General features: G+C 37.7%; 1 protein-coding gene across 7 annotated transcripts in view; it reads right to left on the bottom strand.

Annotated features, from left to right (window-relative positions):
- BDP1 (B double prime 1, subunit of RNA polymerase III transcription initiation factor IIIB) overlaps positions 1 to 25,138 on the bottom strand; it is a 126,916-nt gene that overhangs the window by 21,211 nt on the left and 80,567 nt on the right. For 6 of the 7 annotated variants that reach the window (XR_010726895.1, XM_066241605.1, XM_066241625.1 and 3 more), the window contains 14 exons: positions 24,786 to 24,987; positions 24,340 to 24,524; positions 22,454 to 22,838; positions 20,750 to 20,872; positions 16,032 to 16,068; positions 15,093 to 15,185; positions 13,442 to 13,670; positions 12,805 to 12,965; positions 11,035 to 11,185; positions 9,637 to 9,817; positions 6,540 to 6,603; positions 6,007 to 6,193; positions 5,041 to 5,245; positions 1,218 to 1,257 (listed from right to left, as the gene is read on the bottom strand). Coding sequence is in view for 6 of the 7 variants with exons in the window: in XM_066241605.1 (XP_066097702.1) it covers positions 1,218 to 1,257; positions 5,041 to 5,245; positions 6,007 to 6,193; positions 6,540 to 6,603; positions 9,637 to 9,817; positions 11,035 to 11,185; positions 12,805 to 12,965; positions 13,442 to 13,670; positions 15,093 to 15,185; positions 16,032 to 16,068; positions 20,750 to 20,872; positions 22,454 to 22,838; positions 24,340 to 24,524; positions 24,786 to 24,987 (2,243 nt within the window). In the remaining variant the exon portion in view is untranslated. The remainder of the gene's footprint in view (positions 1 to 1,217; positions 1,258 to 5,040; positions 5,246 to 6,006; positions 6,194 to 6,539; positions 6,604 to 9,636; positions 9,818 to 11,034; positions 11,186 to 12,804; positions 12,966 to 13,441; positions 13,671 to 15,092; positions 15,186 to 16,031; positions 16,069 to 20,749; positions 20,873 to 22,453; positions 22,839 to 24,339; positions 24,525 to 24,785; positions 24,988 to 25,138) is intronic. The other variant, XM_066241613.1, reaches the window with a different exon arrangement.

A 25,138-nucleotide genomic window follows, 5' to 3' on the forward strand; every position in this document is an offset into this window, starting at 1 on the left:
TCAATTTAAAGCTGTCTGACCAGGCAGTGGCACAGTGGGTACAGTGTTGGCCCGGGATGCGGAGGACCTAGGTTCAAAACCTCAAGGCCACCGGCTCGAGCACAGTCTAGCCAGCTTGAGCACAAGGTTGCCAGTTTGAGCACGGGATCATAGACATGACCTCATAGTCCCTGGCTTGAGCCCAAAGGTTGCTGGCTTGAGGCCCAAAGTCACTGGCTTCAGCAAGGGGTCACTGGCTCAGCTGAAGGCCCAGGTCAAGGTCCATAGGAGAAAGCAATCACTGAGCCACTAAGGTGCCACAACTATGAGTTGATGCTTCTAATCTTTCTCCCTTCCTGTCTCTCTCCACTTAAAAAAAAAAAAAAAGTTGTGGTAGCCTGACCCATGGTGGTGCAGTGGATAAAACATCAACCTGGAATGCTGAGATTGCTGGTTCAAATCCTCACTCACCCAGTCAAGGCACATACAAGAAGCAACTACGAGTGCTTCCCGCTCCTCCCTGACTGCCTTAATCACTACCTTTCTCTCTCTCTCTACTCTCTCTAAAATATCAATAAATAAAATCTTTTTTAAAAAGCACGCTGTGCTAGGTACACTGACACAATGGATTACTATGAGGCTATAAAAAAGAAGGACATCTTACCTTTTGCCAACAGCATGGACAGACCTGTAGTTTATTATGCTAAGTGAAAAAACCACTCACAGAAAGACAAGTACCATGATCTCACTTATATGTGGAATCTAACGAACAAAAGAGAGGATGAACAAAACAGAAGCAAAGCATGGACACACAGAACAGATTGAAAGCTGTCAGAGGAAGGGGTGTGAGGGGACTAGACCAGCGGTTCTCAACCTGTGGGTCACGACCCCGGCGGGGGTCGTTCAACCCCCAATGGGGTCGCGACCCACAGGTTGAGAACCGCTGGACTAGACGAAGAAAGGTGAAGGAATTAGCCAAAACACACAGACAACATATACATACATAATAACAGTGTGGTGATAGAGGAAAAAGGGGGAATGGGGGCTAGGTGGAGGTGGGCAAAGGGGGTAAAAATGGGGAAGAGACTTTGCTTAGTTTGGGGGGCATGTGATACAATGTGCAGATGGTGTCTGATTGAGTTGTACACTTCACTTAAAAACTGTATGGTTTTGTGAACCAATGTCATCACAATAAGTTCAATTAATAAAAAAATATAAATAAATTTTATTTCACTCACCTGTTTCCTCAAAAATATTTATTAATTCCTTTGAACACACCTGTTTTAAGAAAATTTACAAAAAAATTAGAAATCCATTTATTAAATAAAATAAATTTTCTTTCTTTTTTCCTTAAGTAAAGAAAACATGTATCTCCCAGAAAAACTCTATAGAGTCAGCATCTCTTATGGGAATTCTATCAAACATTTATAGAAAAGACATTATAACTGTTATTTGAATTGTTGCAGAGCAAAATAAATGAGTGAAAGCTTCCAAATACCTTTTATAAATCATGCATAATACTGATTCCAACTAACCATTCACACATCAGTGAAAAAATATCAAATGAAATATTACAAAAGACCTGAAAATAAAAAAACAAAATACTTTTTGTAGAAAAAGTGTCCAATAATACTCATTCTTGAAAAGAAAACTTAAAAATGAATAGACATTTTCTTAAAACCCTAAAATACGGCCCTGGCCGGTTGGCTCAGCGGTAGAGCATTGGCCTGGCGTGCGAGGGACCTGGGTTCGATTCCCGGCCAGGGCACATAGGAGAAGTGCCCATTTGCTTCTCCACCCCCCCCTCCTTCCTCTCTGTCTCTCTCTTCCCCTCCCGCAGCCAAGGCTCCATTGGAGCAAAGATGGCCCGGGCGCTGGGGATGGCTCCTTGGCCTCTGCCCCAGGCGCTAGAGTGGCTCTGGTCGCGGCAGAGCAACGCCCCAGAGGGGCAGAGCATCGCCCCCTGGTGGGCAGAGCATCGCCCCTGGTGGGCATGCCGGGTGGATCCCGGTCGGGCACATGCGGGAGTTTGTCTGTCTCTCCCCATTTCCAGCTTCAGGAAAAAAAAAAAAAAAAAAACCTAAAATACGCCTGACCAGGCAGTGGCACAGTGGATAGAGTGGCGAACTGGGATACCAAGGACCCAGGTTCGAGACCCCAAGGTCACCAGCTTGAGCACAGGCTCATCTGGTTTTAGCAAAGCTCGCCAGCTTGGACCCAAGGTCACTGGCTCGAGCAAGGGGCTACTCGGTCTGCTGAAGGCCCACAGTCAAGGCACATATGAGAAAGCAATCAATGAACAACTAAGGTGTCACAATGCGCAACGAAAAACTAATGATTAATGATTCTCATCTCTCCATTCCTGCCTGTCTGTCCCTATCTATATCCTCTGACTCTCTCGCTGTCTCTGTAAAAAACAAAAACAAAAACAAAACAAAACCTAAAATACAACTATGGCAAGCCAAAATCCAGCATCTTACTAAAAGTATTCCTATTAAAGTCAGGAATTTTTTTAAAAATCCAATATCACACCTATTTTCTGCTATCTCTTAATTATATTACTCAATATAATTAGAAAAAAGAAATTAAAGGTATAAAAACTTAGAGAAGAATTTTTAAAAAGAATCTTTTCAAGTTATATTTGCATATGACTGTTTACTTAAGACAATCCAAGATAATTAACTGAAAAATTACTGCATACAATGAGGGGAATTCAGTAAGCTCTCTAGATAGAAAAGACTCAATGATAAGAGCAACAACAACAAAAATTCTTAGGATAACATAATTAAAAATGTACCAGATTTATATGAAAAAGATCTTAAAATACCACTGAAACAGACCTATCATGTTTTTGCACGGGAATATTCATCATAATTGTGATGTCAATTTTCCCTACTTTAACCTGTCAAGTTTAAGTTCTGAAATAGATAAATCTAAAACTGACATGAACTTTAGAACATATAAGCAACTAAAAGAAACTTGAAAAAAAAAGATAACTTTTAGGTGGGGGGAGAAAGACCTGCCCTTGAAAATATTAAAGCACTTAAAAGCGACAATAATTAAAACAGTGTGATCCTAGCCCCAGAACAAATAGATGAATCAATGTAGGAGAAAAGAGAGTTTAGGAATATACACAAATGCATATGGAAATTAAATTTTTTTTTATTTAGTGATATTTAGAGAAAGAAAAACATCAAAACATCAATTTCTTTTATTTCTTTTTGAAACACTGGTTTTCATTTATGCATTAATGGGTTAATTCTTGTATGTGCCCTGACTAAAGACTGAACTCGCAACCTTGGCGTATTAGAACGATGATCTAACGAACTGAGCTATCTGGCCAGGGCTACATATGTGAATTTAATGTCTGATAAAAGACAAATTTTAAATGAGTAGAGAAAAAATGAATTAATTATTCAATAAATGATGCTGGGACAACTACATAGGCATCTGAGAATTAAGTTGGTTCCACTCTTCCTAACACCAAATAAATTTTAAACAAATCAATAATGTTAACTAAAGAATTTATATTAAATCTCAAGATGGATTTTCAACACACTGTATAACATAATCACCAGAAGCCATACAGAGACTAATAAATCTGATCACAAAAAAATTTTAAATGTTTGTATGTATGTCTAGCTGAAGGCAGTATGTGTGCATTCTAAAATTTAAAATTACAACTTTGGCCTTTATAGGCAATTTATTTTGTTAAAATGTAAAAGAAAAAACAAGTTAGCCCAACAAATAGTATACTTTTCATCAATGTAAAATCTATTTTTTAAACTATTTGTTTTGCACATAGTAATGCACTAAGATCTTTTTTCCATGTCATTAAGTATACTGTTAAAACAAAATAAAACAAAATACAATATCTGCATGAAATGCTAACTGTTGAAAATTGGGTGACTAGTACATAGGGATAAATTATACTAACCTGCCTACCTCTTTAAATGTTTGAAAATGTTCATATTAAAAAGTTAATGAAAAAAAAAGTCTGCATGAGAAAACCACATAAAATAGTCAAAAAATAACCAAATGGGAAAAGATATTTGTAACTCACATACATACTTAACAGTCCCTCCCAATCTATAAAAAAGAGATCAACAACCCAATTGAAAAGCAGATAAGGAATATATAATTATTTCACATAAAGAATATACAAATGGCTCTTAATATGAAAAGATGCCCAACCTTACTTATAATAAAAGAAATTAAAGCTATTCTGTTACCATTTTTCATTTTTCACCTATCAGATACACAAGGATACACTGCTTGTCTGCTATCATTTAAGGACTATTGGTCTTCAACTGTCACTTTGAGAATACAAATTATAAAGTAACCTTTCCAGGGTGATTACATAATGTAGTACATTATGACAAGTATGAAAAACAAAAACCAGAGGGTGCTAAGAACCATACAACAAAGTAGAGGTTGACTGTGTATAAGTACCTATATTATCAGGCTTCCCTAAAGTAGTGATGATTGAGCTAAAGAAGTCTATGTTTTGCAAGGGAGGGAATGTTTCAGAAAAGGAGACTGCAAAAGAAATGCCCTGGACAGTGAAAAAGTCCAGCTCTTTTGAGAAACTGAAAGATGGCCCATATGTTTAGAGTTAGGCAGACATTAGCACAAAATACGACTAAAGACAGATAAATAGAGGGCCTTACAGGTTCTGGTTTTATTTCTATTAGCAACGAGAAGTTTTAAGCATTATGATAATAGTGGTAGTGATATTACCATCATTATTTTACACAATAGGAAACTCAATCAAAGAGGTGAAGTATTTCTCCTAAGGTCCCACAGCTATTAAGTAGCAAGCCAAGATCCAGATCTATATGATGCTTTTGGCCTTATTTTTAGCTACCGACAGAGGTAGGAATGTATTTCCTGACTAATGTCCAACAGTTTTCACAAAGAACAGGTTGAAAGTGAAAATACAAAACAAGTTTTACCTGAATTATTTATGGTAAAAAGTATTAGAACTATCTTTATACAAAAAATCTAAAGGAAAAAATAGACCCATTGTAATATGGCCATCTTATTTAATGATTCTCTTACCTCAGAGGAGTACTTTTGACAATTGCCTCTTGAAGCGAGGAAACTTTTTTTGGCAAGAGGAACATGGTCACTTTCATCAAGCCTACAATGAAATCTCTTCCTAGATACAGGATCCATATTAATAGAAGGCTTTTCAGAATCATCATTTCCAGAATTAGATAAACATTCAGCATCCTGACCAACTGAAGTTACTGGAAAACTCATACTGCATAGAAAACATACATATTAAATCAGTAAATTAGAAGCTACTTAATGAGGTTAAAAGCTCAACTATTCCAATGTAAACTGTCCAAAACACTCAAAGAAACTAACATATAAATGGACATGGCCACAAAAATATTAGTTTTGTGCTTCATTAATACTTAAAAGGCTTGGAACTAAAATTCCATAATGTTGAAAATAAATATAAGGTATAAAAAAATGTTTTCCTTGTCTATAAAGTTATATTTTAATCTAAATGTCTCTTTCCAATATAAAGGGCTTTAATTTCTAACACTACTTAGTAGACATTTAAATATCTTAATTAATGACTGTTAAAATACAAATTAAGAATTCTACAGTAAAGAATTAAAATGAGTATCAAAAATATACAGAAATGTTACCGCTCTCCTATTTTTGCAACTTTCTGTGACTGTATAATCATTTCAGAATTTAAAATACATAGAAATGTTTACAAAGTAACCATTCCTCTAATAAATGCCATTTTATGATCCAGATTGCTAAGTGTTTTTAGCTTCCAAAATACATACAATACGAAACAAGCTGCATATAAAAGATTATGCATTTAAATGACATCTTTATCAGATATAAAATAAACGATTTCTTCTCTAATTTACCACATAATTACTGAACAAGATATCCAGGACAATTACAAATAATGTTGGTGAATGGCTCGTCCCAATCAATACTATTTGATTCATAAAGCACCTTTCCTCCTAGCAAAAAACAGTTTAGCTCATTCATTACCTCATGTCACCCTTTCCTTCTGCAGTCACTGATTTGACCAATATGGGAGCTGGCAGGAAAGGGTTTGGCATTAACTGTGTAGTGGTATCAGTAAATTCTTCTACTGCATTGGTTGGAATTTCCACCAGGGTTAAAATAAATGCTTGTTCATCCTCACCATCACGATGTACATTATCAACTAGATTCGCTGTCAAAATTTTAAAGTTAGTAATGAAAAACTGAACCATGAAGAAACAAAAAATCATTAATTTATTTCATTTCTAAAAAGTCTCAAAACAACTTAACACCAAGAGTAAAAAACTGAACTATACCCAAAAAACAAAAAAGTAATTTTAGAAAGGATAAAGATGTTTCACTATGGAGATAAAAATTTTAAGCAATAAAAGTAAAACACAAAATACAAGTTTTTTAAATTTAACTTAAAGCTATCACAGACCAAAAAAAAAAGGTTTGTTTATTCCACAGTCAAGTGGGGGATAAAAACCATACATACTACTACATTTTATGATACTTATTGAAGCAAATTTTCATACCTGCTAAATCTTGAGGATTGATTATACTCTCTGGTTGAACTTCTGGAATACTAGCTGGAGTACACTGCCATAAAAATTAAAATGAAAGAGGTTGAGCAAATCTGTTTTAACAAGTTTTCCTGACAGTTTGATACAGTGAACAGTTATTTCAAAACTCAATAATTTATCTAACCATATGCAATTTTTCATGTGCTTTGAAACTTTTAGTAATAACAATAAACTTTTAATTTAAATAAACACACATACACACAGGGATTACAATTAAACTGTTCAATATGTGTAGCCTATGAAATGATTGTTGAAGTAACAGGAAAGGGAGATCCAGACCCCTCAACCTTCTCTCTATCCTCATCACAGCAGCCATTGTACTATAAGCTGCTGACATCTGAATGAAGGCAAACTTGTCTCCTGGTCTCAGATATGGCTCTGTCCGATCTGTTTTCAATAAAACTGCAAACATTGTTTTCTCTAAAATACAATTCTGATTATAATTCTATACTGCTTAAAATCTTGAAATTTTCACTTTGCAACCAATAATGATGAACTCTGGCAAGAATCATCAATGTACACTAAAACTACCAGGTACAAGGCTGCTGGGTCTCATTTGACAAATTATTTATTAAGTGGAGAAGATGCTATTATAATAGAGAAATTTGGCAAGCATATTCTAGCCAAGTAATCAGTCAACATCACCAATAATGGGACAAATTGGTATTATATGCCTCCCAATGTGAAGCAAAAGGAATAATATCTTCTATGTACTACAAAAAAGTGTTTAACCTGAATCTAATAATGAGAAAGTATTTTAAAAATCTAGATGTAGACTAGCCTACACTCTTAGAAAATGTCAAGTTCACAAAAGAGAAAAAAGGACAAGGGAACTATTCTAGATTAAAAGAGAGTAAGAAGAAATGACAACTAAATGCAATGTAAAAGGCTTGACTGAAACTGTATACTACATAATATTATTAAATCAATGTTAGATAGTATATAGTAACACTGAGTGTGACAACAGATTGCCATTTGTCTGTAAGACATTCCTTGCTCTTATCAGATACAAGTTGAAGTGTTTGTAGGTGAAGGTTCATGTCTGCAACTTGAGTTTCAAATTGTTCGGCTTTTTATGAGGTTTTTTTTGGGGGGAGGGGTATTTTTCTGAAGTGAGAAGCAGGGAGGCAGAGAGACAGACTCCCACATGCACCTGACCAGGATCAACCCAGCAAGACCCCTAGGGGGCAATGCTCTGCCCATCTGGGGTGTTGCTCCATTGCAACTAGAGCCATTACAGTGCCTGAGGCGGAGGCCATGGAGCCATCCTCAGTACCCAGGCCAACTTTGCTCCAATGGAGCCTTGGTTGTGGGAGGGGAAGAGAGAGACAGAGAGAAAGCAGAGGGGGGAAGGGTGGAGAAGCTGAAGGGCACTTCTCCTGCATGCCATGGCCGGGATTCAAACCCGGGACTTCCACACACCTGGCTGACACTCTACCACTGAGTGAAGCGGCCAGGGCAACCATATTTTTAAGTAAATTAAAATATTATGTACTATTCATGTTAAAATTGCACATATGAAACCAAACCTGGTGTCATTAGAAAAAGGTGTAAAGTTGGGGTTTTGCGGGGCCCTTCAGAAGTCGGGGCTTGTTTGGCTTTTTAAAAAAGCACCTATCTTCAGCCAGACCAGATAGTGGCACAGTGGATAGAGCATCGACCTGGGACACAAAGGTCCCAGGTCTGAAGACCCAAGGTCACTGGCTTGAGCATGGGGTCACCAACTTGAGTGCAGGATCATAGACATGACCTCATGGCTTGAGCCCAAAAGTCACTGGCATGAAGCCCTATGTCACTGGCTTGAGCAAGAGGTCACTGACTCAGCTGGAGTCCCCCAGTCAAGGCACATATGAGAAACAATCAATGAACTAAAGTTATGCAACTATGAACTGATGCTTCTAATCTCTCTCCCTTCCAGTCTCTCTCAAAAAAACTTTTAAAAAAGACATTTAATTACGGAAATGGAGAGCAAAAGACAGACAAAAGAAAAAAAATAGAACCAATGAGCCAAAATGTTAATATTTTAATTCAAGTAAAGGGTATATAAGAGTTCTATGTAAGATTATGTAAGATTCTTACAACTTTTCCCCAAGTTTAAAATTATTTCAAAATAAAAAGGTGGCGGTGGGGGAGAAATCCCTTAACTTTGGATGTGTCCAAACTCCTCAGCAACTCATAATAAAAATTCCTTTTATGATCTATCCCCAGGCTACCCATCTAACTTCATCTCTATCCACTTTCTTCATTTCCCTTTCTCATAACTACTTGTAATCACTCAACATGTCATGATGTTTCACATTTGTTCTTTATACATGTTCCTCTCCCTTTAATTGGTTAATTCATACTTGTTTTGCCACATCAAGAATTCTCTCAGTCCTGGTTGCAAATTAGAATAACCTGTAGAACTTTTTTCTAAAAAATGCTAATACCTGGCCCCTACTATTCCTCCCAGAGACTGATTTCATTGGATTGGGCTAGGACCACTCACTCCTATGGAGCTACAGAGTCTTGTGCAATTCTCTTTCATAGCACCTGTCAGACTGAGTTTATTCATTTAATGTTTCCCACAATTTTGTATCTCTGTATCTCGCGGTGTTGGACATGCAGTCATAACATCTCAATAAACGCTGCTCTGTGAGTGAACTTCTCAGATACAAGGGCTAAGAAAAGGTGAGTTCTGTGTGTACAGAACACTTCCCTTTCAAAGCTTTTACAACAAAGCTAGGTATTGGCTTCTTTATCTCTATGCTCAGAGACTAAAAATGCAATAAAAATTCTATCAGTACATTCTTGCAAAAGGCAAAACAGATCAGTGGTTGCCATAGGCTGGGGGTGATGGGGGGATGACTCAAAATAAGAAATGAAGAATTTGGGGGGTGACAGCCTATTCATATATTAGTCACATGACTCTGTCAAAACTTATAAAATCGCACACTAAAGAGGTTAAAATTTACTTAAACCTCTTAAAATAAGTATTTATAGTATAACTTTTTTTTTCAAATGAGGAACAAATATTTAACCACCATTTGTTATATCCTTATTCTTTTACCTCTGGCACGTATAGTGTAAGCACAGTGTCTTCATTCAAGTCTTTTCTCCGAGTCTCGCCAATAGAGTTCTCACCAAGCTCCCTACCCGAACCAAGTGTGTGGGAACCTGTCTCAGAGGAAACAGTAGGAGCAAATGACAATAACTGAACTTCTTGAGATCCCTGTTCTTGATCTTCCTTTCTGAAAAAGAAATCAGTATGTATTAAGAGTTTCAATATGTATTTGTCTTTTTTCGTTGTTTTGTTTTACAGAAAGTGTAGAAGCAAAGAAAGGAAACTATTTGATTGGCTATAGCTTCAAGCCTAGTGGGCTGTTTGTGATTGTCCTTAGCATTGAGATTTCATAAGCTTGAGGCATACCTACATTTTGATTTGCTTAAGTAGGCTGTCAAAGCATTAGTACCACTGTTACTGGACAGGGGACCTAGCCCTTCAGGTATGTCTAGGGCCAGCCAGTAGTGTGTGGATTCTTGACTTCAATGCAGAAAAATTTCACAACATGAGTCTAATTGACTTTGAGAGTATGTTTAATAAAGCTGGGGACAGTGTAACAAAAAAAAGCCTCAAACAGAAGAAGCAACAGGAGAGCCCAGGTGGGGCTGCTTTGGCTCACTGGGAAGTCAGAGAAATGAGGGCCTTGAAGATAAGATCAAGGCTGGGAATCTGCCACTGCCTAATGCTCCTCTAGCACAGGGGTCCCCAAACTTTTTACACAGGGGGCCAGTTTACTGTCCCTCAGACCGTTGGAGGACCGGACTATAAAAAAAAACTATGAAAAAATCCCTATGCACACTGCACATTTCTTATTTTAAAGTAAAAAACAAACAAACAAAAAAAAAAACGGGAACAAATACAATATTTAAAATAAAGAACAAGTAAATTTAAATCAACAAACTGACCAGTATTTCAATGGGAACTATGGGCCTCCTTTTGGCTAATGAGATGGTCAATGTGCTCCTCTCACTGACCACCAATGAAAGAGGTGCCCCTTCCGGAAGTGCGGCAGGGGCCGGATAAATGGCCTCAGGGGGCCGCATGCGGCCCGCGGGCTGTAGTTTGGGGACCCCTGCTCTAGCGGAAAGTCTCATGAGAACCCTGAGGGTTTAAAAAATACATGCCTGTGGGGAAAGGAGAAGGGAAAGGTTTGGGCATGCTCCCAGGAGGGAGAGTGCCTCAATATGTATTTGAAATCAAACAGACAACCACAGAATAGAGAGCTAGGTATGTCAAATTCATCTAATTTAATATTTTTTAAATTTTCATGTTCTATTTTATGCAACAGAACCTGCTTTTTAGGGGGTTCTTTTGTTTGTTTTTAAATTAAATTCTTATAGCTACAGTGTATGACTATAGCTGAAACAGAAAAGAAATGATATCCCATAATCTCTCCTCTTTTACCTTTCAGTTAAGCTTGCTTCCTGCAAAATATTGGTCTCTTCAACACCATGTACATGTGCCAAACTGCTCTGCTCCTTCCTCTCTGCCGTTGTAACTGATCCAAGGTTTTCATCTTCTAATACTGTTGCTTTAAGAGCATTGTGCTCTGTTTCTTAAATAAAAAACACTTAAGATATAGTCCAAAACAGTACAGCTAAAATCTTCATATTAGAAACATATTCTCTCTTCTAAGACAGATCACCATATACTGGCTCTTCCAAACATCTCTTAACCCATTAACAAGCTTATTCATAGAGCAGAATGGCAGTCCTGACCAATGAGATTTTTGAAGAGTAAAACAGATGACTAATGAATCCTGCACTGCATATCTTTCACTACTGGCTGCCACAATAATTGTATCTCTACTTTATGTTAATAGCAGTATAATTAGAAATTCACAAACAAAAGAGGTTTGAGGTGGGTTCACAAGAGGTCTCCACCTTGGGAAAAGTTCTGGGGAGAGAGCTCTTCTACAAGGAATAATCTCACAAAGGGTAAGAAAATAACTTCTATCTAGAAAAGGTTCTTGAGCTTGCATAATGAGAGAGCTTCTGGGTACTGTTCAAACTAGAGTTAAGTAATGAATTAACTAACTGAACCACAGGCATTTCTGGTTGAAAAAGAAATCCTAGAAATCAGGAATCCCAAAACAGAAAAAAGATGATGCTAACATACAAGGTTTAATAGTCTTGGTAAATATACCAAACACTACTAAATTGTACATTTTAAATAGATGTATTGTTTGTATATGAATTATCTCAATAAAATTATTTTAAAAAGTGCTAAACAGGCCCTGGCCAGTTGGCTCAGCGGTAGAGCGTCGGCCTAGCGTGCGGAGGACCCGGGTTCAATTCCCGGCCAGGGCACACAGGAGAAGCACCCATTTGCTTCTCCACCCCTCCGCCGCGCCTTCCTCTCTGTCTCTCTCTTCCCCTCCCGCAGCCAAGGCTCCATTGGAGCAAAGATGGCTCGGGCGCTGGGGATGGCTCTGTGGCCTCTGCCTCAGGCGCTAGAGTGGCTCTGGTCCCAACATGGCGACGCCCAGGATGGGCAGAGCATCACCCTCTGGTGGGCAGAGCATCGCCCCATGGTGGGCATGCCAGGTGGATCCCGGTCGGGCACATGCGGGAGTCTGTCTGACTGTCTCTCCCTGTTTCCAGCTTCAGAAAAAAGCAAAAAAAAAAAAAAAGTGCTAAACAGTGTACAGTATGCAAATATTTTTATTCTTTCTGAAAGGACCCATATATATGAAATGCACATTGACACACACACCTCATTAAATGCTTATGTGTATAAAACATTTCTGGAAGTCTACAATAAAAACTGTTGGAGCAATCTGCTACTAGAAGTGGGTTTAGCAGGCTGGAAACCATAAGAAGGGAATTTTTAAACTGTATGCTTTTTGGGCCCTGTCTTATTTTTTGCAACATGCATGTATGCCTTTCTAAGAAATGTGTGCTTGAGTATTCTTGTGTACACACACATACACAGAAAAAAATATATACAAAGAGAAAGCTTGATCAAGTACAAAAAGCAAAAAAGTAATAATCACTAAAACTAGCTGGTGGATTTATGGGTATTTATTTCATAGCTCATTCTACATTTTGTACATTTGAAACATTTTAACAGTAAGTTAAAATAAGTTTAACAAGTGAATATTCCATTTGAAATGTTAATGCAATTTCTTATGTCAGAGTAATTGTGTACTTGCAAGGGAACAATAAAATTTACCTCTTTGAATTTCCACTTCTTTTCCTTTGGTTACAAACAAACTGGGAAGTTCCTGGTGAGCACCCATTCTGTTGGTCCCTAAAATCTTCCTAAGATTTGGCTTAGGCTTGACAAATCTACTTCTCATTCTCAAATTATTGGTCATTTCAGAAGTTGTATTCCTAGAAAAAGGGAAAAAAGAGAGAAATCTGTCAACCATGTAAGAATTCTCTCTCACATTAATACACTCTTTCTAGAACTGATATAGTTATATGCCACCTTCTAAGGAGCAATACTGTTTCTAAGTTTCATTTCTTAATGCTAAAATTACATGGTAATAACTTTACTAAATGTCTTGACAAGGGAAGAAAATCTGGACCATATTTATAAAACTGAGACTATTACATAAAACTATTCCATTAAAGCTTCAATGATGCATATATTGCAGTAATTTTAATATGTAAAATATTAAACTAAAATCAAAATCAGCCAATCACTACTTTAAAGAGTGAGAAATTAGCATTACCTAATTTACATTTATACAAGTATTACTCAAAGCTATTAACTAAATTGGTGGTTGGTTTCAATACATTTATTACTATAACTTATTTTTTAGTAAAACTCAAAAGAAATAATAATTTAATAAAGCAAGATAAACCTGGTTGATGTCGTCTTTTCCTTTACTTTCTCCATTAAAACAATTTCTTCTTTAGTACTTTGTTCCTCCAATACAATCTTGTTTTCTTCTAATGATGAAGGAGGTATACTAATGACAGGTGAAGAAAGCTCCTGACATTCATTAACAATTTTGTGATTGGCATTATCTGGGTTAAAAGGAATATGGCTTTTATGCTTGGAATTAACATCAGGAAGCACAGATACTCCTACTGCAGAAAAAAAAAAAATTAAAATTCATCCAATATAAATGTCAAAATAAACCCTTTAACATTCAGCAACCACAAAATTCTATATTGTTTTAAGTTTGCTCTTTTTGGCTCCAAAATTAAATTTATGATCTCATATTTCATGCCAGAGATTTGACCTTGAATAGCTTAATTTTTAGAGACTGAAATTTTTGTATTATAAGTAAAAATGAATCTTTGTTATTTTCAATAACTATATAACCTCAAATGAATTTTAAGATAGGACCACCTTTATTTATAATTTTTTAAGACCTGTATTTTATGTTCTTGAGATTTGTGACAAGCAGCCTCCCATGCAATTCTCTGCCATTAAGGCCCTGGCCGGTTGGCTCGGCGGTGGAGCGTTGACCTGGCGTGCGGGGGACCCGGGTTAGATTCTCGGCCAGGGCACATAGGAGAGGCGCCCATTTGCTTCTCCACCCCCCTCCCCTCCTTCCTCTCTGTCTCTCTCTTCCCCTCCCACAGCCAAGGCTCCACTGGAGCAAGGGATGGCCCGTGCGCTGGGGATGGCTCCTTGGCCTCTGCCCCAGGCGCTGGAGTGGCTCTGGTTGCAGCGGGGCGACGCCCCAGAGGGGCGGAGCGTCGCCCCCTGGTGGGCGTGCCGGGTGGATCCCGGTGGGGCGCATGTGGGAGTCTGTCTGGCTGTCTCTCCCCGTTTAAAAAAAAAAAAAGAAGCCCTACAGGGAACACAAATCAGAGATCATGATACACATACACACACACACACACACACACACACACACACACACACACAGAGTCATAGGCCTAAAAGTCTAATACTTAAACAGCAAGCTACTCATCACCAGTCAAAATAATTAACAAGAATTTAATTAATATAATTATACATTTAATATACTTAAAGTAAAAGGTACTTAGATAGTCAAGATCATGCTTCTCTGTAAGGTCAGCCTAAAATAATAAAACTCTGGGCTGATGTATCTTTTGGCTCGGTCTAATAACAACATTCTAAACCAAATGATCTCAGTGATGTCTACTACCCCTTTAGCTTGTATTTGACTGTCATGTAATTGTGAAAACTACCCTAAGAGGCAGCTCCTTTGCTAAAGAAACATGTATAAAGTAATCGGTGATAAATAAGCTCAGTTAACCAGTGATGTTTATGATGAGAAAGGTAACTATTTCACAAATACAAATTATTCTTAATAAACCAACTATACTATCTCAAAATGGTGGCTACTACATCTGAAGGGGCAGTGAAGTGGATCAATCAATGCACACATATTACCTTTTCAGGAAAAACAACCAAGTGATGCCAAACTCAAATGTCAAAAGCAGGTACTCATTTATTACTCAAATGAGGGTATAATTTCTTAAAAGTTGGTTTTTAAAAGTTTCTTTTTATGAGTACTTATTTTTCATTCTTACCATCACTCGATTCTGTGCTGATCTCTGACTGCAACACTAGATCTCCCATTGTAAGTAAAGTTATGGCTGCTTCAGTGCTTCCATCATTGGTATCTTGTGAGAAAATATACCAACATTAAAGAAGAGTGAATCTGGAAATTTGTTTATTCAGACGAGTTTTTAAATCCAGGTGTTTAGCCCTGGCCGGTTGGCTCAGCGGTAGAGCGTCGGCCTGGCGTGCGGGGGACCCGGGTTCGATTCCCGGCCCGGGCACATAGGAGAAGCGCCCATTTGCTTCTCCACCCCCACCCCATCCTTCCTCTCTGTCTCTCTCTTCCCCTCCCGCAGCCAAGGCTCCATTGGAGCAAAGATGGCCCGGGCCCTGGGGATGGCTCCTTGGCCTCTGCCCCAGGCGCTAGAGTGGCTCTGGTAGCAGCAGAGCGACGCCCCGGAGGGGCAGAGCATCGCCCCCTGGTGGACAGAGCGTTGCCCCTGGTGGGCGTGCCGGGTGGATCCCGGTCGGGCGCATGCGAGAGTCTGTCGGACTGTCTCTCCCCAGTTCCAGCTTCAGAAAAAAAAAAAATCCAGGTGTTTATCCTCTACTAACAAGTTTCAATATTCTCTATACCCCTAGTCCTTTACTAGGGTAATATTTGGTTCAGTTTGTATACTACAAATAAAGAAATCATCAACTGTTGGCTTTTACTCACTGCAAATGCCTCCCTCCCATTAAATAATTTAATATCTTCAAAAATACATTTGTGCAGAACAGAGAAAATAAACACTTATTTAACTCAACTCATTTTCTAAGTCATTAACATTTCAAGAATCCATGTTTCTCCTAGAGAAACATTCAAAAACTGAATCTTTTTGTTCAACTCTCCTGCACAATGGCTCATTCATGAACTACCCCCTGTATTAGTGTTAAGTCGTTTTTAACAGTTTCCCATTAACAGTTACCTGTTTCATCTTGGGTATGTACACCTATGGACATATCCTAAAAAAAAAAAAAATCTTATTATTTTCCAAAATATATGTTCTGTCTCTCAAAAAGTGCTATGCTGTACCTGACCAGGCAGTGGTGCAGTGGATAGAGTGATGACCTGGGATGCAGAGGACCCAGGTTCAAAACCCCAAAGTTACCAGCTTGAGCTTGGGCTCATCCAGCTTGAGCACAGGCTCACCTGGTTTGAGCGTGGGGTTGCTGGCTTGAGCATGGGATCATAGACATAACCCCTCGGTCGCTGGCTTGAAGCCCAAGGTCACTGACTTAAGCCCAAGTTTGCTGGCTTGAGCAAGGGGTCATTGGCTCAGTACATATGAGAAAGCAATCAGTGAACAACTAAAGGTGCCACAACAAAGAATTGATGCTTCTCATCTATCTCCCTTCCTGTCTGTCCCTATCTGTCTCTCTGTCACTCTAGCTAAAAAAAAAGTTTTTCTGTGTTTATTACAATGAAGTGGAAACTGGATTTTCCCCCTTATTTTATAATTATTTTATAAATAAGAACAGGAATAATTTAAAAGCTAAGTTCTTTTGTCTCTTGCTCCTTATTTTACCTTTTCCTTGTATTATATGCAAAATTTAACTGATTATATTGCAATGTGCATCTACCATTCTTATTTCACTTCTTCATTTTTATAATCCTTCAACTTGTCATAGCTGCTTCTAGATTTGAACCAATGGAAATCAAGGTCTGAAAAATACTGCAATTTTTTTACACTACTAGGTAGTATAGAACTTTTATGAATTTTAATAAATTGAGAAGTTACAGGACTAGTGTTCAGCATGAGCGCACGAGGAGCTCTGCTGACCCTCTCCCCATTGAAACAGGTGAAATTTATTTACAAACAACTATTAAAGCCTCTGGAAATGGTCCTAAAGGCATAGGAAAAAGAAACACCTATTCAAGAAAACTGCAAATTTGATAACAAAGGAGAGTCTGTGGTATTTGAACAAAGACTGCTCTCTTCTTCCTTCCCCTCAGCTCAGCGAGGCAGAGACCACCTCAAACTGCTGCAACCAAGAAGACTGAACCCCTTCTTACTGAGGTCTCAGCTGGAGGAATTTTGTCCCTAAAAGGAGCAGGACTTCAGCTTCTGACTCAAAAATCTAGTTTCAAAATCATAATAAACAGACCAATATCTAATATGAATATGAACACAAAAATCCTCAATAAAAAAACTAGCAAACTGAATCAAGCAACATAAAAATTACACATCATAACCAAGTAGAATTTATCCCAGAAATGCAATTTCTTTCTTAACATTGAAAATTAATCAATATATGTCAATGAAATAAAATATAAAAATCACATGATCATCTCAATAGATGCAGAAAAAGCATATGATAAATTCCAATACCCTTTTGCAATAAAATGCTCACACAAACTAGAAGTAGAATAAAATTCTTCAATTTGAGCCTGACCTGTGGTGGCACAGTGGATAAAGCGTCGACCTGGAAATGCTGAGGTCGCCAGTTTGAAACCCTGGGCTTGCCTGGTCAAGGCACATATGGGAGTTGATGCTTCCTGCTCCTCCCCCCTTCTCTCTCTCTGTCTCTCTCTCCTCTCTCTCCCTCTCTGTCTGTCTCTCTCTCCTCTCTAAAAAAATAAATAAATAAATTCTTCAATTTGATAAAGGGCATCTATGACAAAACCATAGTTAACATCACACTTAATGGTGAAAGACTAAGTGCTTTCCCTTAAGACCAGGAAGGAGACAAGAATGTCTGTTCTTTCCATTTGTATTCAACACTGTATTGGAAGTTCTAGCCAGAGCAATTAGGCTAGCAAAAAAAATAAAGGACATTCAGATTGGAAAATATTGTAAATTGAATTGTGTCCCCCAGAAAGAAAGAGACGCTCAAATCCTAATCTCAGTACGGTGAACATGACCTTATTTGGAAAGTCTTTGTAGACGTAATCAAGTTAAGATGAGGTCATACAGGGTTAGGGTTGGCCCTAACCAATATGTCTGGTGTCCTTATAAGAGAAGAAAAAACACAGACACACATACAGAAAGCCATAGCAATGGAGACAAAGGTTGGAACTGTGCTGCCACAAGCCAACCAATAACAAGGACCACAGGCAATTCCAGAAAGAAATGGAATGGTGTAGCCCTCAGAGCCGATGGATGGCTCTGTTCCCACCCTTCTTGCTTAAAAAAAAAAAAAAAAAAGACAACCCAGATTGGAAAAAAATACTTGCCAATCATATACCTGATATCTGATAAAAGACTTGTATCCAGAACACAGTAGTCCCTCTTATACAAAGTTTCACTTCCCATGGTTTCAGTTACCTGTAGTCAACCATGGTCAAAAACTATAAAATAAAATAATTCCAGAAAAAATTCATGTTTTAAATTGAACTCCATTCTGAGTAACATGAATCATCCCTTTGTCCAGCATATATATCAGGGGTCCCCCAAACTTTTTACACAGGGGGCCAGTTCACTGTCCCTCAGACCGTTGGAGGGCTGGAATATAAAAAAAACTATGAACAAATTCCTATGCACACTGCACATATCTTATTTTAAAGTAAAAAAACAAATCAGGAACAAATACAATATTTAAAATAAAGAACAAGTAAATTTAAATCAACAAACTGACCAGTATTTCAATGGGAACTATGGGCCTGCTTTTGGCTAATGAGCTGGTCAATGTCCAGTTCAGTATTTGTCACTGCTAGCCATAACAAGTGATATGACGGGCTTCCGGAGCACGCATGTGTCCCATATCACCGGAAGTAGTACTGTACATGAGCAACGCCTCTCACTGACCACCAATGAAAGATGTGCCCCTTCCAGAAATGCGGGGAGGACCAGATAAATGGCCTCAGGGGGCCGCATGCAGCCCGCGGACCGTAGTTCGGGGACCCCTGATATATTCTGTACATACAACAGTACAATAGATATTTTGAGAGGCCACATTCACATGACTTTTATTACAGTATAGTGTCATAATTGTCCTAGTTTATTATTGTTGTTGTTAATCTGTTACTGTGCCTAATTTATAATCAAATTTTATCATAGGTATGTGTATAAAAAAACACGTAATATATTAAGATTTAATACTACCCATGGTTTCAAGCATCCACGGGGTATGTTGGAACATATACCCTGTGGATAAGAGGGGACTTCTATATATAAAAAATTCTACAACTCAATATAGACAAATAGGCCCATAATTTTAAAAATGGGAAATGGCTCTGAATAGACTTTTTTCCAAAAAAAGATTTAAAAACAGCCAATAAGCGCATGAGAAGATGTTCAATCTCATTAATCATTAGGGAAAGCAAATCAAAACCACAGTAAGGTACAATTTCATAGCCACTAGATGGCGTAATCCAAAAAGTCAGATAACAAATACCAACAAAGATGTGAAGAAACTGGAACCCTCATACAATGCTGGTGGGAACATAAAATGGTGGAGCAGCACTAGAAAAGTTTGCTAATTTCTCAAATGACTAAACACAGTGTCATCCTATGACACAGCAATTATACTCCTAGGAATGTACCCAGGAGAAATGAGAATATATGTCTATATGGAAACTTGTACACAAATGTTCATAGCTCATTATTTAAAATAGTCAAAAGATAGAAATAATCTGTCCATAAACAGATGAATGGATAAACAAAATGTAGTATATCCATATGTAATATTATTTGACCACAAAAAGAAATGATTCATGCTACTATAACGAACTTTAAAAACATTTTGCTAAGAAGCCAGACACAAAAGATCATATTATATGAGTATATTTATACAAAATGTCCAGAATAAAATCTATAGAATCTATAGAAACAGAAAGTGAATTATTGGCTAGCTAGGCCTGGAAAAGAATGGGAGGAAGTGGGGAGCAACTGTTAATGAGCATGCGCTTTCTGAACTGATGAAAATGTTCTAAAAGTAACTGTGATGATGTTTGCACATATCTGTATATTAAAAACAACTGGACTGTATACTTTAAATGCATAAACCATATGGTGTGTGAATTGTACTTTAATAATGATGTTTTTAAAAAGTTGTAATTCCAAGTCTTCATATGCAAAAATAAGATAAATACTAAGCAAATAAGAATAAATGCCAAGCAAAATGCAATTAAATATATTCCAAATAATTTATATATAGAATAGTTTTAATGCAACATAAGTCTATAGGGATGTTAGGAGCTGTACCCACAAACATACACAAAGATCACTGCTTTTCTGGGTTGGTTTTTTTATTTTGAGAGAGAGACTAGAAAGGAGAGAGATGAGAAACATTAACTCATAACTGCAGCACTTTAGTTCTTCATTGATTGCTTTCCATATGTGCCTTGACCGCGGGGCTCAAGACAAGCCAGTCTCCTCTTGCTCAAGCAAGCATCCTCATGCTCAAGCTGGTGAGCCTGCACTCAAGCCAGCTTAAGCCAGCAACCTCGAGGTTCTGAGCCTGGGTAATCAGCATCCCAGATCGACACTCTATCCACTGCACCACCACCAGTCAGGCAAAGATCACTGCTTCAAGTAAATATAAAGCCTATGAATTATTCACTAATTATACTATTCATATTTACAGCTCACTACATGACAGAGATTAATGAAGAACTGCTTGTAAATATAAAGTATTCAAAATGAGCTTCCAGTTTTTTGAAAGAAAACAATTAAAACCAAAACATATTAAAACAGATACTTACAACTGATAATGCATTAAAATTTTCTCCTTGTTTCATTTCCTGAGAGGTCACATCTGTGTTTGAGAGCTGATGTTCATCAACAGTTATGAATCCTATATCTGGGGCATTCACGGTTATTTCAAGCTGTCAAAATGAAGTTTCATTATTTCATTTTAGCATACTATATACAACGAAACAAGTAAAATAAAATGTTAAATTGAGAAAATAATTCACATCTATACATGATAAAAAACTGAAATATAGCCATTTTTAAACCAATTTGACATCAACTTGGCAAAAGTAAAACATTTAAGGTTTCTGAGGGGCTGTGATTCTTATGACCAGTAAGCAAAATTTCCAAAGCTAATCTTCCTAGTTCCTAGCATTTAACTTTCCATTATTCCCTCTTTGTCCCTACTTCCCATAATTTCTCTCATCAGACTGTTAACATTTACAGTGTTTCCTAAAAACTTGAGCACTGTAGGTACAAGGATACAAAGCTGATTAATATAACTTTGGTCCCTGATCTCAAGGAACTCACAATCTAAGAAAAACAGATACATAATCAACGAACTAGATTGCCCTAAGTACTATAATGAGATGAGATGAGATGAAAGCACTTAGATATATTACCACCACCCCCACCCAGACAACTACCTTCTCCCACAACCCCAAACCTGTATCATTCTCGATAGCCATGGCAATGGCTATGTAAAATAATGGGTTCACTAACATTTACTAATCTTATTGGTCAAAGATCCCTATAAATCTGGGGGCTAAAAAGACTAAGATTTATCTCCTAGACCAGTGTTTTTAACTGCCAGTCCACCAGAAATTTTGTGCTGTCCGTGAAAGAGTTAACCACCCTGATGTTGTATGACCATTATCATACAACAACAGGATGATTAACTTTTTGAGGACAGCATAAAATTTCTGCTACCAGTCCACAGACCAGGGATTTAAAAACACTGTCCTACAACATGATCTCTATTAGTAACACAAAGATAAGTATAAAAGACTGTGATTCAGTAGAAACTGAGTGCAGAGTCAAGTATGAAAATATTCTCTTGAGATACTTATGATAATAAAACCTGTGTGTTCTGTGTGTTTTCTCAGATGCAAAATTAGAGAAAAATCTTTGCTAATATTTTAAAGGTCTGGGATGATTGAAAAGTTCAAGTGAGCCCTGGCCAGTTAACTCAGTGGATAGAGCATTGGCCTGGCATGCAGATGTCCCAGGTTTGATCCCCGGTCAGAGTATACATGAATGAGAAGCGACCATCTGCTTCTCTCCCCCTCGCAGCCAGTGGCTCGATTACTTCAAGAGTCAGCCCCAGGTGCTGAAGACAGCTCAGCTGATTTGAGCATTGGCCCCAGACAAGGTTGCTGGGTGGATCCCCTTTGGGGTGCATGAGGGAGTCTATCTCCCCTCCCCTCTCTTAAAAAAAAAAAGTTCAAGTGATTTGAAAAGACAAACTATTTTCTGAAAGTTCGGTGAAAAATGGGAATATTCCATTTACCACAATTGAGAATATATAGACATATGTACCTTCTACCTTCACCAACCAGAGCTCAGCCTGGGCCTATAGAAATTACATTTGGTAGAGGTAATTTAGAGAATGAATTCTATAAACCCTAATAATCACTAAGAAAAGAAAAAGTGATCATCCACTAAAAGAAAAATACAAGTAAGATAAAGTTCTAAGCATCTGAAAAACAAATTACCTCTTCCATTGTTTCCTCAATCTGAGCAGAAACAGGTTCAGGAGATCTGAGACCAACAGGAACAAATACTGGAGCTTTGTTTACTTCTTCTGGAGCAAGGTGATAGGTTTCTTCTTCATAGTCAGACTCAAAATCTTCAACATCATCTTCGTACTCTTCCTGGGAAGCCCGAAGAGTCACCAACGTGGTCCTGGAAGCTCTAGGTTCCTTCTTAGAAGTCTTACTACGAATCCGTTTTGCTCCACGGCCTTTGTTAACATTTGGTTTGTTTCGATGCATTCTTCTTTCACTACGATGTATCACACATCCGGAGGTGGAAGAGTTAGCTGTTCTTCGATTTGGGGCAATTTTAAAGTAATTTGATTGTTTTAACAGTTGTAAATGGCTGCAGGTTTAATCAAAATAATAGTCACTAAATGCACAAGGATAATTTTAATGAAAACCAAACTTTCAGAGTGTAACTCCAATTCAAGCCATTAAAATAAAAACTCATTCTGTCAAAAATATATACTATTAAAAGAAGAAACTTACTATTAGTTTCTTATTCAAAGTTAATTCTTAGTTATCTATACATAATTTTTCACAGTAAGTTTTCATTTCTGGGACATTTTCCCCCTCGCTATATAGGTGGAAGAGAAATACAAGACTTGAAATTATCAAAAGAAAAAATAAAGTTCGATGGGCCGCCTGACCAGGTAGTGGCACAACAGATAGAGCGTCGGACTGGGATGCGGGAGGACCCAGGTTCGAGACCCCGAGGTCGCCAGCTTGAGCGTGGGCTCATCTGGTTTGAACAAAAGCTCATCAGCTTGGACCCAAGGTCACTGGCTCGAGCAAGGGGTTACTTGGTCTGCTGAAGGCCCGTGGTCAAGGCACATATGAGAAAGCAATCAATGAACAACTAAGGTGTCACAATGCGCAACGAAAAACTAATGATTGATGCTTCTCATCTCTCTGTTTCTGTCTGTCTCTGTCTATCCCTCTCTCTGTCTCTGTTAAAAAAAAAAAAAAAAGGTTTGATGGGCCAATAAATACAGGATATGGGGTTAAAAAGAGATACTGATTTGTCCTATTAAATAAAAAAAATTAGGTAAAAAGAAAAAAAGAGGCAGAAAATCCATTAGAACAATGTTGTTTTTTAGAACTTAGGTTCCCTTTCACTTTTCTAGAAAATTATGGAAAAAGGGTACCCTTTACTTGTGTTTGTGATTCCATTTGAACTAGTACCCTAATGATTTAGGTACTACATACTACTTTTTGGTCAGGCTTATGCTCATGTCTAATATACACAATACTCAGAGATTTTAAAAATAGGTAAAAGAAAATGTTCTTAAAAAGATCAGGAAAAGGTTAATTTTAGTAATTAAAAATGAAAAGAGGGAAAGAAATAAACCTGTCAATAAAAAACTTATTTTACAAGCCATCTTTTATTCTATCAATAAATTAAGGTACACCTGACCAGGCGGTGGCGCAGTAGATAAAGCATCGGACTGGGATGCAGAGGACCCAGGTTCGAGACCCCGAGGTCGCCAGCTTGAGTGCGGGCTCATCTGGTTTGAGCAAAAATCCCACCAGCTTGAACCCAAGGTCGCTGGCTCCAGCAAGGGGTTACTCAGTCTACTGAAGGCCCACGGTCAAGGCACATATGAGAAAGCAATCAATGAACAACTAAGGTGTTGCAATGTGCAATGAAAAACTAATGATTGATGCTTCTCATCTCTCTCCGTTCCTGTCTGTCTGTCCCTGTCTATCGCTCTCTCTGACTCACTGTCTCTGTAAAAAAAAAAAAAAAAAAAAAAGTTATCAATAAATTAAGGTACAACATTAAAAAAGAATAAGTTCTTATTTCCTCTTCTGAAAGTATGGTATGTTGCATAAAATTTTACCTTGCTAGTTTACCAAGATGCTGCTCTTCAACAACTGAAGACAGAGAATTATCCCCCACAGTTTTCGGTCCAACACTTCCTGATGGTCCAACTTCTGACTGACCATCTTTCTTGGCCAAACCAGCCTCTTTGGAAACTACATAATCTTTTCTTGCTGGAACCTCCAGAGATGTCTCTTCTTTTCCCTTAAATTTAAGAACAGTTAATATGACCATAAAAACAATCTCATGTAATTTGATTTGATAGTTTGGCCTACAGTTCCAAGCTTGCGCGCGCGCATTCATGCATGCAGGACTGGTTTCTAAATTTTATAATACTGGAAAGTCATTCAATTTTCTTGAAAATAATAATATAAAAAAGGCAAAACTACATATTTTTTAATGCTCTCATTCATGATCCTGATAAAATATAGCCCATAGATAAAAATTATATTTTTTCAAACTTACTTTTTGAAGGAGCTGGGTGACAGAATCTCCTTGCTGTAGCAAATTATCTTCTGGCTTCCTTGCCTCACTCTGATTTGCTCTGTCTTTTTCTATACCTTGTTCCTCTTTCTTATCATGTGCTCTTCCCAAATTTGGCTTAGCCTCTTGGTATTGCCTTCTTATCAACTGTGCTGGACTACGAACATATACATTATCTTCATGTCTAGAATGAAGACAAAAATCAGATTTTTTTCTCAATATACCTGCTGTTTAAATTAAACTACTTTTGACACAAACCAATCGTACGTTTGAAGGACTATATATAAAAAGGCTATAAAACCAAGCATATAAAATGAAACCACACATGCTGATAC

Source organism: Saccopteryx bilineata, chromosome 1 (genome assembly GCF_036850765.1).
Source record: "Saccopteryx bilineata isolate mSacBil1 chromosome 1, mSacBil1_pri_phased_curated, whole genome shotgun sequence".
In the NCBI taxonomy this organism is placed as follows: Eukaryota; Metazoa; Chordata; class Mammalia; order Chiroptera; family Emballonuridae; genus Saccopteryx; species Saccopteryx bilineata.